Source organism: Octopus bimaculoides, chromosome 2 (assembly GCF_001194135.2).
Source record: "Octopus bimaculoides isolate UCB-OBI-ISO-001 chromosome 2, ASM119413v2, whole genome shotgun sequence".
NCBI classification, from domain to species: domain Eukaryota; kingdom Metazoa; phylum Mollusca; class Cephalopoda; order Octopoda; family Octopodidae; genus Octopus; species Octopus bimaculoides.
This window is the reverse complement of record NC_068982.1, coordinates 70,317,226-70,334,510: the sequence shown is the minus strand read 5'-3', so window position 1 is coordinate 70,334,510 and position 17,285 is coordinate 70,317,226. Positions and strand designations below refer to the sequence as shown.

At 34.3% G+C, this 17,285-nt stretch overlaps 1 protein-coding gene across 4 annotated transcripts in view; it reads right to left on the bottom strand.

Moving 5' to 3' along the window:
• The window catches only part of LOC106875332 (STAM-binding protein), a 29,414-nt gene extending 14,567 nt beyond the window's left edge, over positions 1-14,847 (bottom strand). The window contains exons 1-4 of one of the 4 annotated variants that reach the window (XM_014923423.2): positions 14,497-14,847; positions 7,123-7,331; positions 3,765-3,840; positions 484-576 (exon numbers count right to left, since the gene is read on the bottom strand). In XM_014923423.2, coding sequence (XP_014778909.1) covers positions 484-576; positions 3,765-3,840; positions 7,123-7,319 — 366 coding nt within the window. In that variant the 5' untranslated portion in view covers positions 7,320-7,331; positions 14,497-14,847. Of the gene's footprint in view, positions 1-483; positions 577-3,764; positions 3,841-7,122; positions 7,332-13,068; positions 13,218-13,546; positions 13,854-14,496 lie in introns of those variants that run through there. The other 3 variants (XM_014923424.2, XM_014923422.2, XM_014923426.2) reach the window with 3 other exon arrangements.
• Between the last annotated feature and the right edge of the window lie 2,438 nt (positions 14,848-17,285).

Genomic DNA, 17,285 nt, shown 5'->3' with positions numbered 1-17,285 from the left:
TCGTGCAGGTGGCACGTAAAAGCACCCACTACACTCTCTGAGTGGTTGGCATTAGGAAGGGCATCCAGCTGTAGAAACTCTGCCAGATCAGATTGGAGCCTGGTGTAGCCATCTGGTTTCACCAGTCCTCAGTCAAATCGTCCAACCCATGCTAGCATGGAAAGCGGATGTTAAACGACGATGCTGATGATGATGACACACACACACACATTTATATATATTCATACACACACACACAAAAGATAAGTCATTAGAGCATAGAATAAAATGCAGTGCCATTCAATTTTAATCTTTCATGAAAATATGTCCAGTCATAGGTTAATACTACCTTGCTTGGAAACAAGTGAGGGTTGGTGAAGGAAAGGACATGTGGCCATAGAAAACTTGCTTCAAAGAATTTTGTCTAACCCATGCAAGCATAGTAAAGTGGATGTTAAATGATGATGTGTATGACTAAGTGAAATGATACAATTTAATACTAACCTCAGCTGTTACTCGTTTGTTTTCTTCAACAACATATTGTTCTGTTAGGTTTTTCTTCAACTTCTCAGCAATTGGAAATACTAGTTTTAATTTCTATAAAACATATAAAGTTGTAAACCAAATATTAACAAAATGTCACGCATTAGCTTCATGGCAAGTTATAGATTACAAAAGGTTTAACAGTTAAACTAATTATTGTTATCTGACAAAAAAGAGGACTGCAGAATATACCCAGGGACACACTCTGCATGAAAATCAAATGATAAAGTTAGTGCTGACAGTCATCTTATAATGAACCTTCATATATAAAGGTGTGTGTGTACATATATGGTTGGAATTTTTAAAAAATCAAAAGACGAAGACGGGTGTGTAAACAACAAACAAATGTATTAGTTTAACGCTTGGGAAGTGAGGAAGTTTTTAACATTTCGAGCCTACGCTCTTCAACAGAAAGGAACACAGAAATAAGCAGAGAGAGAAAATACAGCGCTGGGGGACTACTCTGTTGAACTACAATTTCCAGATGGAGTTTTTGCCATCAATGAAAATGGGACATGCAGACTAGGCTAATTCCAAAATATGAGGAACTTTTGAAGACATAGTGATTGCATCATTAAAACTAGAAATGGAACTGAAGAACATTTTGTGCAATGTAGTAAGTGATTTGCCAGTAATACAGGAAGAAATTAAATTGAAATCGGGAAATGATAAATTATAAAGAAGATTTTTTAAATGTTGTGTAACACGAAAAATATGAGCGGGACAGAGGTTCAAAGCACTATTCATTATGTGATGAGGTATTATTATACGCGCAAAGAGTGGTAATACCTGAAGTACTGCAAAACAGAGTATTAAAAGATTTTCATGTAGGACATCCGAGGATTGTCCGGATAAAGAGCTTTATGAGAAGTTACGTTTATTGGCTGAATATGGACAAGCAAATTGAGAGATTGGTAAAACAGTGTAGGGGATGCACTTTGGCAGCAAGGGCGCCCCCAGTGCAGATTCAGCCATGGCCAAAAACGGATTCGGCATGGTCTAGACTACATGTGCATTTCGCAGGACCAATAAATGGCTCTCATTATATCATTGTGGTGGATAGCTATTCCAAATGGCCTGAAGAGTGTAAATGTCGAAGGCCAACCACAAGTGTGACTACTGACTTCTTGGAAGAGCTGTTCGCTCGTTATGAAGTGCCAGATATGATTGTGTCAGATAATGGTACACAATTCACAGCAAAGGAGTTTGAAAGATCCTGTAAGTCGGTTCAGATGAAGCATGTGTTAACTCCGCCATACCATCCAAGGTCAAATGGGTTAGCGGAAAGATTCGTCAACACATTAAGAGAGCCTTAAGGAAGACCAGACGGGAAATCCTTGAAGATACAAATATGACAAAGTTTTTGCAGGTGTATAGAATAACACCAAATCCAAATGCAGAGTCAGATAGGTCACCCGCAGATTTGATGTTTTCCAGAAAAATTCGTTCTATTTTTGACAAATGGTTGCCGAGCAGGAAACAGAAAATAGAAAATTTGGGAAGAAAAACGAAATTTTTTAACACAGGTGACAAAGTGTATTTTAAAATATAGAGTAACGGAAAACCAGACTGGAAACTAGGAAGTATAACTGGACATCTGGGTAACGTGATGTACATGGTAAAAGGACCAAAATATGAACACAGAAGGCATTTAAACCAATTTAAAAAAAGATATACCAAAAACCAAGAGAGGCGAGAAGAACCAATGGATTTATGGTATGATTGTTCAAGGTCCCAGAACCACAAGCAAAAGCAGAACCAACATGTAGGTTGAACAAGAAAAGAAAACCTACAGAAATGATGGAAATTAATGTTAAGAGAAAAAGATATGCCAGTTTCTCACCGAGGAAATAAAATTGATAAATTCGGGTTTAAAAAACTCAAAAGGGGAAGTGTTGTGTTGACACCCCCAGACGATGAAGTAAGCTAGCCCAATACGTAGATATAGAGAGAGAAGTCTAGATGTTGAGGTAGTTGAGTAGAGGTCATCTGAATGTGCGATATAACACAAATCATCAGTGAAATTATCTTAGTCCACCACACCAAACTAAGTATACATAATAGCCTCTCTTAATAGACGGAAGCTCCAACTTCAGACTGCTACACACCTAAATTCTTATACCGCAACCAATATTAGTCCAGTCAATAACAACAACACAACCAATAATAACAGTGGAATAAGAAGGAAAACATTTAATTGCTGCATTCCTAACTCATGCCTGCTTCCAAGATTTGTCTGTGCAAAAACATGATTTATAAATGTCATGTAGAAACACCAGGCACACACCAAGTAATGGTCCATATTGGCAGTACTACAGATTTTAAGTGTTGTTATGGAGCTCATTTAAATTACTTCACTAAGACAAAATCAAAATTTTCGACCTCATTAGCAATACATAATCTTAAGTTACAAAATATACAACATACACTAACTTGGTCCATAATAAGAGAAGCTCCCCTTTGCAATACCTACAAGGTAGGTAAATGCAAACTATGCATAAAAGGATCACTAATTATTCTGTCTTCCCAATTCCTCAATATTAAATATTCTGATGCTATCTACTCTTGTAAGCATAGATTTTACTCAACTTTTATGTATTTTGATGATTCTGGATAGAGTTGAGAACCAGCTTCCACACCCATTGAAACATTCTAAATACTTAAACCATACTCCCCTCCTCTTACCTTCTACCTATAGAACCATCAGTAACTTTGTTTTACACCACATTGTATCTCCTCTTCCCACTAATCTTCCTAAAACAAACACTTCTCTTTCCTGTCCTCATGCATCTCCATTTATGAAAATGCAGTAAATGTGAATCTCTCTAGTTCTTGCCTTTTCCCTGAAGAAGGAGGTGGTGTCCAATAACAAATATAAATATCTTTTATTTGACTGGACAACTGGATCCCCAGAAACAGCCATCGGATTATTAATACTCAAACTTGGATCAGAAACAAAAAAACAAGATTTGTACAGATTAATTATAGCTTGCAGGTTTAGAGATTAGGATTTGAAAAACACCATGGGGAAGAAAGTAACTGTTCCTAAGTTAGTCTTGACTGAACAAACTTATGACCTTGTCACCTTCTCATATACCTAAGAATACATTTTCTGATATATAGAACGTGTGATTTGGTTGCTATTTCTAGCAACTCATGCAACCACTGGAGCTCCTCCATTATCTGGTGACAGTCCTCAATGTAATGAGAAAAAGAAAACATCAAATTTTTTATCTACATACCTTCTTATTATCAGCAACAACAGCAGCTTCTGAACTTTTATATAAAGGATGTGCTGGCAGCTTCTCCACAAATAACCTGAAGTTAAAAGTAGAAAACAAATTAAAATACTGTGGCAATACTAACTTATAATCGTTAGGAGAAAATGCTGAAGAAATGAAGGAGAATGTCAGTTATTCTAGGGTTATCTTATCTGCTCATCTGTTTGGAGTCAGTCTCAGAAGACTTCACTCAACAAGTTATTGGCTAAAATTTATCTTACTTCAAATAATTTTTTAAATAGCAATTAGTATTAAAATTAAGTGGTGGAATTGGTACAGTGAAAGGCAAAAGTGACTTGTAGTTAGTTCACAACTCTTTATGTTCTCAATTCAAATTTTACCTTTCATCTTTCCTAGTGAAAAGTAAAGTTGAAAATAATATATAAATGCATCACTCAAATACTGGAGATGGTTTAATTGATTTTGCCCTTGTTCAAAATGTATTCATTCTCATTTTAATGTCTACTTTTCCATGTTCACATGGCTCAGACAGAGTTTATTGAGGCAGATTTTCAATAGCCAGGCACCCTTCTTATCACCAACCCTCAATTGTTTCAAAGCAGGATAATATTTCCCCCAATGGCCAGAAATATTTTTGGAGACTATAGGAAATGAATGAGTGACACTCATTTACATCTATTATGCAATGTCAAGGCAAGTAGACAAAAACACACACTATGATTCTTTTCAGTTTCTATCTACCAAATACACTTACAGGGCTTCGGTCAGCCCAGAACTGTAGACATTTACCCAATTGTTAGAAAAATCTGATCTTTTCCACACACATTACATGCCCACTAATATGGACATATGATACATATGAAGGATAAGGGGAAAAAAAGTGCCTTGAGATCCAAATGGAAGAAAACTGCAGAACATGAAGACCAAGGGGAACATAGAAAAAGTGGTAAAATCTGAGCTTGGGATACTAAACCTCTCAAAGCAGATAACAAAAGAATGCAAACAAATGGCAAGACACTGCATTGGAAAGAACCCATCAAACACATGCAAGCATGGAAAAGCAGATGTAACAATGATGCTGATGAATGAAATGCTAATCTCATTGTTAAATGACAGAAACTAGAGGGACAATCTCATTAAAGTTTAGTAATGTGCATTTCTGATCAGGTTCTTAAAATATGTTGTTATTTTAAGTAACTCAAATAAATGCTACTAAATACTATGAAACCAAGTGATTTTGCATTATATAACCAGAGTATACAAACACTTAGAAGATATGCTAACTTTAGCAAAAGGAAAATTTAATACCTTATCAATATAATTACCTTTTGTTGAATTTAGGACTTTTTCTACAAACCTACTTTGTCTATTTGACCAGCACACATATTTGTTGTTGAAAATATTCTAACACCATTACTTATGAAAAACAAACATTACATCCAAGTGAGATGCATTACACATCTGCTTATCATCATCTAACCAAAATTAAGCAATAGTGCTATTAAGCCTCTTAGAGCTCCTGGATAAAATATTACCATGCTACACAAAAACCTTTGCAATAATATTGGGTCATCCCATAAATAATGTGGTTTTTCAATTACATGAACTAAAAGTCAGAGGTGGGCAGGATAACTACCTGCATCAACTTTCTATAAAAGCAGGTAGCAATTTTACCTTGTCTTTATTTTTAGTGCAAGTTTTGAAGAGTGCAGTTTCATTTTAACAGTTATTTTCTCAAAGCTATAATGGAAGTGACAAAAATGCATATTTGGCATATCATGCTTTATGAGTTCAATATAGGCAACAACGCAAGGGAAAGTGCAAGAAATATTAATGCAGTGTATGGGGATCGGACAATAAGCATAAGCCAATGTCAACGGTGGTGCCAGAAATTCCAAGCCGGAAAATATAGCCTAGAAGGTGAGCCTCGTCCTGGAAGATCTGTAGAGCTCAACAAGGACATCCTGCAAAACCTGGTGGAACAAAATCCCATCATAACTGATGGAAAACTAGCAGAGAAGCTTAGATTTAGTCATTCAAGTCAGCACTAGAAGAAAAACAACCATCTTTGGTTTCAAGACAAAAAGTGTTCTTCCATCAGGATAATGTTCAGTCACATACAGCATAGATAACATTCCCAAGGCTGGAATATGCCCACCATATTTGCCAGATTTTTCCTTCATCTGATTATCATTTATTCCGTAGCCTTCAAAATCATTTGGACGGAAAAAATATGAAATCTGTAGATGAGATCAGAACAGTACTGAAGGAGTATTTTTCATCATAGACAACTGAATTTTGGAAGAGGGGACTTGCAAGTCTACCAGATAGATGGAAGAGCATTGTAGAAAATGAAGAAGAGTATATTTTAGATTAAAAAAGAACTTTATCATAATTTTGAAAAATAAAAGTTAAAAAAAAAAGCGCATTATTTATAGGATGACACAATACATTCATTTCTTTTTTTTTTTTTCAAATACTGAGTCTGGAGGTAGGGGGCTGCACCCCTGGCCTTTTCAAGCCCTCCTATACCATAAATGTTCCTCTTGAATCTTTTAAGTCAACACTAGTGAGAAAGATATGAACAGGATGATGTTCTAGAAAAGGGTTTGTCATGGTGATTAGTGTAAGGCCTGGTGAGTAGAGTTAGATGCGAGGATGATGGCAGAGGAGATATGAGTGGGACAGGAATGCCAGAGTGGAGATGGCATAAACCCAGCCAGCTTCAAGAAGCAAAAAGTCATTATAGTAGGGGTAGAAAAGGGAGGGAGAGGAGACAGCATGCCAGTGGACCAGGGGCTGGTGCATATCTATGAGTGACTTTATGCTAATCAGTTGGGTGGCTTCTTTCTGGATGAGATCTAGGACATCTGTATGCAGCAATAGTACTATCCAAGAGGTTTTATCCTGTTACTTGTTTCAATCATTTGACTGCAGCAATGCTGGAGTACTGCCTTAAAGGATTTTAGTCAAAGAAATCACCCCAGGATTTATTCTTTGTAAGCCTAGTAATTATTCTATCAATTTCTTCTGCCGGACCACTAAGTTACGGGACATAAATACACCAACATCGGTCGTCAAGCGATGGTGGAGTGATAAAGACAGATACACACACACACACACATATATATATATATATATATACGACAGGCTTCTTTCAGTTTCTGTCTACCAAATCCACTCACAAAGCTTTGGTCAGCCCAAGGCTATAGAAGACACTTGCCCAAGGTTAAATAAGAAAAAAGTTTTAAAAGAAAAATGAAAAGAAAAATATTATTTTGAAAGTGACATGTTAAAATTTGACAAATATTTCAAAATAATAGAAGCAAAGAGAAAATTTAGAAATATGTAAACTTACGTTATAAACTTTGAATAAAGTATAAAGGCTGGTTCTAAATTCCCTTCTTCGTGATAAACAGCAGCCATTCGTAACATTTCCAAACCAGATCGGAAATACTGCTTTGGTGCAACTGATTTATCAATTGTAACTTGAGATCCAAACTCACACAGAGCTCGTGTACGAGCATGCGGATCATGGATGTTTTCAAACATCATGTAATATGTGAGCTAGTAAACAGAAAAGAAAAAAAATGTATAAGCAATAATAATAATAGTTTTAAGCAATTTAAGTGGGTCGAGGAAAGTTGATTATATCAACCTCAGTGTCTGACTGATACTTAATTTTTTAACCCCAAAAAAGAATGAAAGACACAAATGACATAAGCTGGATTTGACCTCAGAAAGTAAAGAACCAGAAGAAATGTCACTAAGCATAATAACATAAAAACCTGAATAGCTTATTTATTAAAACAATATTAATTGCATAACTCTAATTTCTATTTTTATCATAACATTTCACAACCTCATGTAGCTGTTATAATGTTTTATATATTAAGACATTTCAGTAATGGGCTATTTTATGAAATGTAGAAGTTAAAACTTATTCTCCACTTGTCAAGATTTAACAAAAGTGGTTGTTTCTGGTTTTCAATATATAAAAAGAAATTGTGATGGCACCTGTGCCCAGCATTGCCTTTCTGGCACTTGTGCCCGCAGCATGTGTAAGGACTTTCGAGCGAGATCGTTGCCAGTGCCCCTGGACTGGCTCTTGTGCGGGTGGCACATAAAATACACCATTTTGAGTGTGGCTGTTGCCAGTACTGCCTGACTGGCCTTCATGCCGGTGGCACGTAAAATCACCCGCTACACTCTCTGAGTGGTTGGCGTTAGGAAGGGCATCCAGCCGCAGAAACTCTGCCAAATCAGATTGGAGCCTGGTGTAGCCATCTGGTTTCACCAGTCCTCAGTCAAATCGTCCAACCCATGCTAGCATGGAAAGCGGACGTTAAACGACGATGATGATGATGATAGCAGTCCAATATAATACATATTAAAAATGGATACGACAGCTGAGTAGTTATGGACTAAAGATTACAATTTCAAACCATTTGGTTTGAGTTCACTTTTATTTAATTCAGTCAACTTTCACTCTTCCTCAAAGTGAAATGGTTGGTGAATATATAATAGGAAATCCAACAATAACACTTAAATATCTTATGCAGTAAGAGAATAATAAAAGTAAAGAAAATGTATTGTAAATCTTTACTTTGCTGTTTTACATCCATTTTCTATGTTAGCATTGGATTGACAGAAAGGTTTTTATTGAAGTTGTACAGTGAATGCATTCATGGAACTGAATTTGTTTGATGTGCATCCACACAAAGGAGCCTATATGATGTGGACACTTAGACAAGTGATTCTATACTCATATAAGTGTATCTGAAATATGTGCATTTATACAAATAAGTCTGTATGATATATATGCTCATACAAGTGACTCTGTATATTATATGCTTTCATGCAAGCGAATTTGTATGATATGTGCATGCATACATTATTTTATTCCTGATATTATATGCTTTTTTATGACAGCTAAACTGGGAGGTAAGTTACTATCATTTATTACAGAAAGTTTTCTATGTGAAAACTGCAGCTATAAAAGACCATTCATTGCTTTAGTTGTTCCAATGCATAACTGGAATTGTAGTCATGTCACCATAGAGCTAGTTGCTGCAATAGTTCATTAGATAGTAATAACTGAAGTGGTGTCACTATCAAGCTGCTGCTGCTCCCACCACTTATCTGAGCTGCTAGTAAAAGCCAATAACTTGGTTGTTTGATAAAGTCAGTATAGCTGAGATGTTAGTAAAAGCCTGCCTATCACTGCAGCACTAGTACTGCATAGTTGGTCTGTTGTCTGTGCTGCTACTAATACAACGTTTAGTGACTAGTTATGCCTCTTAATATAACCTGGCACTAAACACTGATTGATCATTAAAAATGTAGAGCTGCTTCTGTAGTTGTCATCAAATAGGTATACTCACAGATTTATTCAAGACCTTTAAATTAAATCCTCAAGTGCATACTATTATCACTGTCATGTCATGAATACAATATTCATTCTTGATGACTGTAGTAAGACAGGAACTCATGACAGTCAACAATTCAACTTTACAATCATATATGGCTCTTTAAATAAAATATTTAATGAAAATCTAAATAATAAACTTAATCAAAATTTGCAACATTCTGAACAGATTAAAAAAAGAAAAAGACCTAAATCTGATCAATAATTTCAATTTTAATACCAAAAAAAGCTAACCTAATATCAGAATCAATAACAAAGCTTAATTAGACAAATTTAGATAAATTTTAGCTTTTTGATACCAACCTCCCCAAGACTGCTTTTAATTCTATGATACAAACTCCCTGTTTTAAAGGAATTCATGCTGATTTATGTTCCAAACAGCTGCATAATAACAGCGAAGTATTTCAATGAATTCTATGTTATTTCCTAAATTCAAACAAAGACTGTGTATTTCAACAGAAACATGGTAAGCTGTCAACATAAAATAAGTGCAGTATATATATATAATAACCAGTATATTCTTTAAACAACTTGAATTTAACACATTTCCACCTCATATCTTCTCAAAATTACTTTTCAATTTAGTGAAACAGTTTTAATAAAATGTGAGAATACATCAAAAATAAATACCAATTATGCATCAACAGTCTTTTCACAAAACACTTATCTGGTGTTCTAGTTGAGACTAATAATTTAAACTTACACCTTTTAACTGTATAATTTGATTCTTTGATATAAATAGGGTAGACACACACAGATATGTCACAGATATTTAAAAGCTAAGTCTTCCTATAGATTATTAAAATGACTTGATTTATATATATATATATATATTAATGTATATATATAAATTATAATTTAGGGTATCTAAGAGATACCACCATGCTTGAAATAGCAACCAAACCTTGACTCTAAAACCACATTAAATGTTCATACAGCACCAGGAGAGAAGACAAAGAGACAAAATAAACTAGCAAAAAATTACTGGATAATTCCAGATCCCAGATTTCTGGCTCTGCATAAGAAATGCTCTGCCTTCATTGGTGGAATATACTCAGATAGCACCACATAAATACAAATATGTATGTGTATATATATATATATCTACAATATATGAATACTTACATATACACAAATATATATGCACGTATGCACACAACCAATTTAAATTGCCTGCCTAAAACTCCTCGTGCGATATGGTAAAAAATACCACCACAGTGAATATAATGACGATATATATATGTATATATATATAGTTTTACATATTTGTATTAGTTTCTTTCTATGTCCCATCAGTGAGGCCAAACCTAATGACCTATGCTTACCTTTACTTTCAATTCATGACGCTGTATGGTTGCCCCTTTTTAAGATTGCAGCCCTCTTTACCAATACCAAACAGGGATGCACAACATCAAAGTACAATGGAAAAACATCTCACTTTCACCAAGCTCACCATTCCCATTCAATCAAAACCAACAGGGCAGTGAGAAAATGAAATATGCCAACACTGCTACAGTATATCCTATACAATAAATCACTGTATTTTACAATGCAGTGTGGTCTATATTTAGAGGCATATCTAGGACACTGGGTCTAGCACTGCACCAAGCCATTCAAACCCAATGGAAGAGAGCCTCTATATCAGTGGCTTTCAACCTGGGTCCATATATGATTTTGTTGTTGAAGTTCATGTAATAAATTGATTAATTGAAGCTAGCATGCTCCACTGGATTGGTAATGTCAGTGTGCATGCATGACAGAGTGTAAATGACTTAAGAGGAAAACTGGGTACTGGAGGCATCAGATGTTGTGTGCAAGAGAGAAGACTGCACTGGTTTGGTCATGTGAAGCGAATGGAAGAGAACAGCTGCATAAAGAAGTGCTGAGCTCTAATTGTGGAGGGTACCTATGGAAGGGAGTAGAACCAGGAAGACGTGGGACAAAGTGGTGAGAAAGGATCTTTGGATGTGGGCCTCACTGAAGTAATGACAAGGGACTGGGAGAGGTGGCGATTTGCTGTACTTGATAAGACACATCAAGCTAAGCAAAATCGCTGTCTTCCACATGTACAGGCTTGTCCTTTCAGGTGCTGGTGCCACTTAAAAAGCACTTGTGTTAGTGCTGCATTAACACATCCGTACCAGTGGTAGGTAAAAAGTACACTGCACATTCTGTTAACTGGTTGGCGTTAGGAAGGGCATCCAGCCGCAGAAGCCATGCCACAACAGACAGTTGGAGCTTGGACCCTGCTAGCCAGCTCCATGTCAATACCATCCAACCCATGCCAGCATGGAAAACGGGCGTTAAACGATGGTGATATATACAAAATATTTTAATTTTTTTTACAATTCCTAATAATATTTAATTATAATACCATAGTATCTTATATATATATATATATATATATATATATATATATATATATATATATATATATATACAACGAATTGGTATGAAGGTCCAGTAATGAAAATAGGAATCAAAAGGGTCCATAAGCAAAAAATGGTTGAGAAACACTGATTTATATATTGATCGTGCGTTCTGGGAGGAATACGAGTTAAATCTCCATCATACTTGAGGGTCTTACAAACAGATGGCACACTGGATAATATGATCCTAAATACACTGTTTGTGGAGAAGAGAGAGAGTACGGGTTAGTTGCAGTTAATAGGTTTTTGTTCAGAGGTTTACTTGATCAGGGACGGCATGATACGAAACAATATAGAGTTATTTCCCTTGGAAGTTTATTTACACTATTCTTCCATAGGGTGAAACTTGAAATTCGAGGTTAATGGTCATGGTCTGCGTCAACAATCTATAGACAACCTAATAAGTTCGGTGGTATTTATAGGATAATTCAATAAGTTGAAGTCCTGTGAAGAATATACAATCTAACGTTCGAGGCTTGGTCCAGCGTCTGTGACGGGGTTAAAGAGAGAAAGTCGTGTTGTCGTTTGGGCTGTTAATATAAAAACAAAAAATGGGAAGAAATTGAAATGACGTTACAGACACGGTGCGGAGCAATTAGAAGTTTGTAGAGCAATGTGAACAAAGAGGTAACTAAAAATGTGAAAGGAGAAAATAAAAAAGAACCAGAGCATTAAATAATCGGAGGTGACAATATTCACTTAGACAAAATGTTTATAAATAATTTGCAATAATGGTCAGTTTGGGTTATTTATTTCTAAGTTGTAAGGAAGACATTATTAAAACAACTTTTGTCCACAGTGGATACAGTAATGACATTTCAGGTTTGACATTAAATCACAGTATAAGTCTGAAAGGTTTAAAATGGTTTAAAATTTTGCATACCTCTGAGTATGCAAAAAGGTACAATTAACGAAGAAAATTGGGTTAATGTTTACATCTTGATCCGGAAATGATAATACAAAAAAATATTGGTAAATTGTACGTATAGAAGTGTGTTGGTTATCAAGTTACAGAAAAAGCGACGAAATTTAACACTTCATAATAGACAATACTATTAAGAACTATATGGAAATGTAATCATTTATAAGGGGTAAAATCACTTTCACGATATAAAATAAGTTTCATGCCAAAATTTACATACATACATACATACAAACATATAACTAGAAGACTAGAAAAGCTTACGCTAATTTGTGATAATGAAAAATATTTATTTAAGAATATTTATAATAAAAATTTCGTGAAATCTTGCTTTCAGAATATCTATTTTACAGCTGTATGTGTTTTTTAAACGTAAACACCAGTCTTTTTTTCTTATGTTCATGTTATCAGTATTAATTTTAAAAACGCAGTTACGGTTTCAACTGCACATCTTTGATTTATTCACACTTCTGCTACTCTATGGCCTTTTCTAGGAAAATAAATAATTACAAGACGTAAACATACCGTAACCATTCTGTAATGAATAATTCTTATTCTCGCTTTCAAACAATTGGTTGTGAATGATATAATTGTCCCAACAGGAAAGTAACTTCTACGTTAAAGTATGTTGATTATCTATTCTCACTTATAAGCGGAAACAATGACACGTAATTTCCCCAAAGTTAATAATATCTATTCATTCATACGAGTCCTCTCAATGATTCATATCTGAAGTCACACGATATAATGATTCAAGAGGAAAACCACAACTGGAATAAGTACAGGTTTGGATATTAAATACAATCTAAAACTATTGAGGTACATATAATAGCCAAATCTCTAAATTTATCAAAGGAATCTAGCGAGCATAAGATATTTATAAAATTTACAATTGTAACTACCGTAAGAAGTTTCCAGTAGAAAAAAACAATATAAAGTGGGTGTGGCAGATATTTACCCATTCACACTATATCGAACAGTTTAGTCTTTAAATAAACCTTACCAGTCACTTGGCTTCTGTGAACAACTGGATAAAGTTTTGTAGAAATATGATCTTGCGATATTTGTTTTTTTCTTATTCTTCATTAATCTAGTGATTCCACCTCGATATATGTAAATATTCGACCAACGTTGCTGACTCTTTTAGAATTGGGAGTTAGGATGAAACATATAAACATTGACGGAGCCCTGAATATGCATCCCATTCTAAAGTTATTGCTGCTAAAGATAGTAATGACAGTCAGACTAAATAGTTGACACAATATCAAATTCCATTCCTATCTGTTCTATCCCAACACAAGAGTTTACTTGGTTGTCATTCGTCCAGAATAGATATCAAAAATACTAACAATAAACTAGATAAACAACGAAAGAATTAATTCTAGATTTGCTTAAACCAGTCAGAAGTAAAGACTGTAATTCATGAATGTATATCTGAGACCCAATTATCCAAGACATTGAATGAAAACTTTTCCAAATTACACGGTCTAAATAAAATATTGGACATCTCAAGGGGAAAATGATGTTTCGCTTTGTTTTTTTCTTTTTTCTAAATAAAATATATCACTATCAGAGTGATGACAGAACATAAAACTTATCTTTTTTTTAAAAAAGGACTAAAGCAATAAATAAAAGTAGCAATTTTATTGAGTAAAAACAAGTATAAAAAAATTATAAGTTTGCCCCGAAATATCCCAAGTGTTTATAAAATTCAAACTTTCTAAGAAAATAATTGGCTTCTTTTTTATGTTACAATGTATTTCTCCAGAACTTGGAACCTTTTTGCAACATTGGATATGGAGATTTCTGTCATTCTAGTTAACGGAGGGGGGAGGCTGTAGTTTTTTTGGGTTTTTTCCCCCCTAAATATATATTTAAAGTTTGGAAACTTAAGAATTTTACATTAAACATTTATCGAAATATAAAAGGTAAATAATGTTCCTAAACACTTACATCGGTTCGGTTTAATGTTGACAACTTGTTCCCCACAATATATTTTTTTCTTTCAAAATAATATTCCAATTCTAATAGACTAATTCCAAGAACGGTCGACTCGTTCCTTAGTCTGTTGGTCGCCGAGTAATTAGTAGGTTCCCGGACGAATCATGGAGAAAGAATCGTTGGTTGAATTCAAAAACTTGGTTCTGAACATGGAAAGTTTTATTTAGGAAATGACATAAAATAAAATAAAATAATCAATTGAAATGCTAATTTATTTCATGAGTGTTTTCTCCTTTTTCAATTGTCATATTAAATATAAATATAAACATAAATACGCATAAATATTTCAGAGTTGCCATAATACTTACAATCTTCGTGTAAAGTTCATTACTTTACATCGTTTCGTAAAATGTTTATTTCAAATTTTAAATTCTACAATACACTAAGAAATATATTTAAAAATTTTTCTTACGAAAAACTATAAATATGGGGAGCCGAATTTTACTTTAAACACTTGTTATCATATCTACGTTTCAGTTTGATTGAATCATCAAATGAGTATCATTTTTAGCCGCCATCTTGAATTAGTCATTCAGATATTTCATCTGATATTTATTTAAGTTGACTTCACACACTTAAAATGTGCTGTTTTAATTATTTAAAAATAGTCATCATATAAAATACATGATTAAGAAATTTTGTTTATACGAAAATTATCATGAAGCTCTCTGTTTGTAATCTTCATATTTGTAAAAGTTTATGTCAAAAATTTCTGAATCAATAAGTTTCATATGTCCTTTGAAAATATTCTTTAAAAATAAATAAGTTTGGTTTTGAATAGATAGTAGGTTCTCTTTCTGAACAATCTTTCAAAATAAAGAAAGGATTAAAATTTTTTTCTTCTTTTCACAGATCTATAACAATAATATTTTGTTGATATACTTAGTGATTTGATTTAAGCTTCCAAGCTCAAATTTTGGCGGAATTGAATACAAAAAAAAAAGTGAAATAATTTATAGTCCTTAAGCAAAATGTTTCCTTTAGTATTAGGAAATAGGAGAATTATGAAAAAAATTCAAAACTGCACATAAAAAAATACAACAAAGACAAAATTTTTGCCATGTACAAATGATTTCTTCTATGCTAATAGAAGTAGAAACCATTTTACAAATACAAAAAGTTTTACTTAATGTAACTTCTAACAGAAATTCTAGAGTAAAGTGTAAGTGAGACACCTGAATATCAAATAAAGAACAAAAGTATCTGAAGTATTTCATACCCCACCTCCAGCCTATCTTAGAAGCAAACTTTGAACAGTTGTACATATAAAGTGGCCTTTTTCATATTTGCTTAAACAACTTTGCACATATGTACACACACACATATACACATTTTGTTCTCTCTTTATCCACCGTTTTATTATTGTATTGGATTTTTTAAAATTCAATCTGTACTTGGAAAAACCAACAAATGATTACAGCTTTAATTGATTTTAACATGCTACTCTTCTTTGCATATATAAAACAAGAAAACATTGCATCACACTCTTCTTAATCTTGAAAACTTGCAACCAGAGGCTTCACAATCACTCCAAATATTGGATCTCACAATCTCTGAAGAACATTCTGGCTGAAAGCACATTCCTAACATAGTTAGGACTACATCTCAATGGCTAACCCTTCCTTCTAGAGCTAGAAGATATTTCATCTTCTCCCAACAATCAGTGACACTACAAAACTTAGGTGAGACCTACAATAGAGTATTGCTACTGCTGCTGTTGCAAGTGCAGATGTCCTAAACCACTCCCCACAAAAAGACTACCCCCTTCACTGGATTAAACTCATAGACATGTGGTGCATAAATTGTCAAGTAAATGAGAGGCATCTTTGCCTCCACTGATTCAGTTGCAAAGTGTTCAGTAAAGTTATTTGGTTGCAGACCTCTTTTGAGTCTTTTATTATCACTGGGTCACACATTGTTCCCCAATGGTAACATTGATTTCAAGGCCTTCCCAGATGAGTGACTGGTTATTGAAAGACATTTATAGATTGTAAATTTATTCTGTGCAGTTACCTATCGGTATAGTGGTCATTTGCAAACTCCAGAGGTGACACTTTCATTTCCCCTTAGCCCTCATGTCACACAGTTCTTAATGTTTGAGTTGGGTCACACCCTTCCAATTGCTATACATCCGTAATGCATCTTACGGCTGTGCCTGTCACCTGTATGGTGAGGAATCCTACATTGGGGAGTAGTAACGACTAGGGTAGGGTAGCTGACTGCTTATTGTGATCATTCGTCTTTTGGTTTCTTGTAGCTTTGCTCTCTTTTACAAACCCAGTGAACATACATATATTTCCTATTTCAAAGAAATTTGAACAATAGATATAACACCCAAGTCAAAAAGATTCTCAACAATTCAACTTCTCTGGTTGACATTAAGACACCCACCCCCAATAGGGGCCTTAATTCCCACATTTTAGAGCTCCATGACATCCATTTTTCAGGAGCAAAATCCTTTTAACAGGTTCCATAAGACTGGAATTTTGGATTCTGCGCATAAAAATCAGTAGTATGGGATACATGTGTCATGATTAGAATTTTTTTAAGGTGTGTAAAGAGGAAAAGAACCCTCATCTGCAATTTTGATGAAATTCAAATCATAGATATTCCAGCTCATTAGAGAAAATGTAACAGAAAAGTCTAATTCTTCAATTGCATGTAACACAGGCAACGCCTGGTATCTCTGCTAGTCTACTATATTATTCTGCTACTCTTCATTCTTTAAGTTGTCAGTTGTC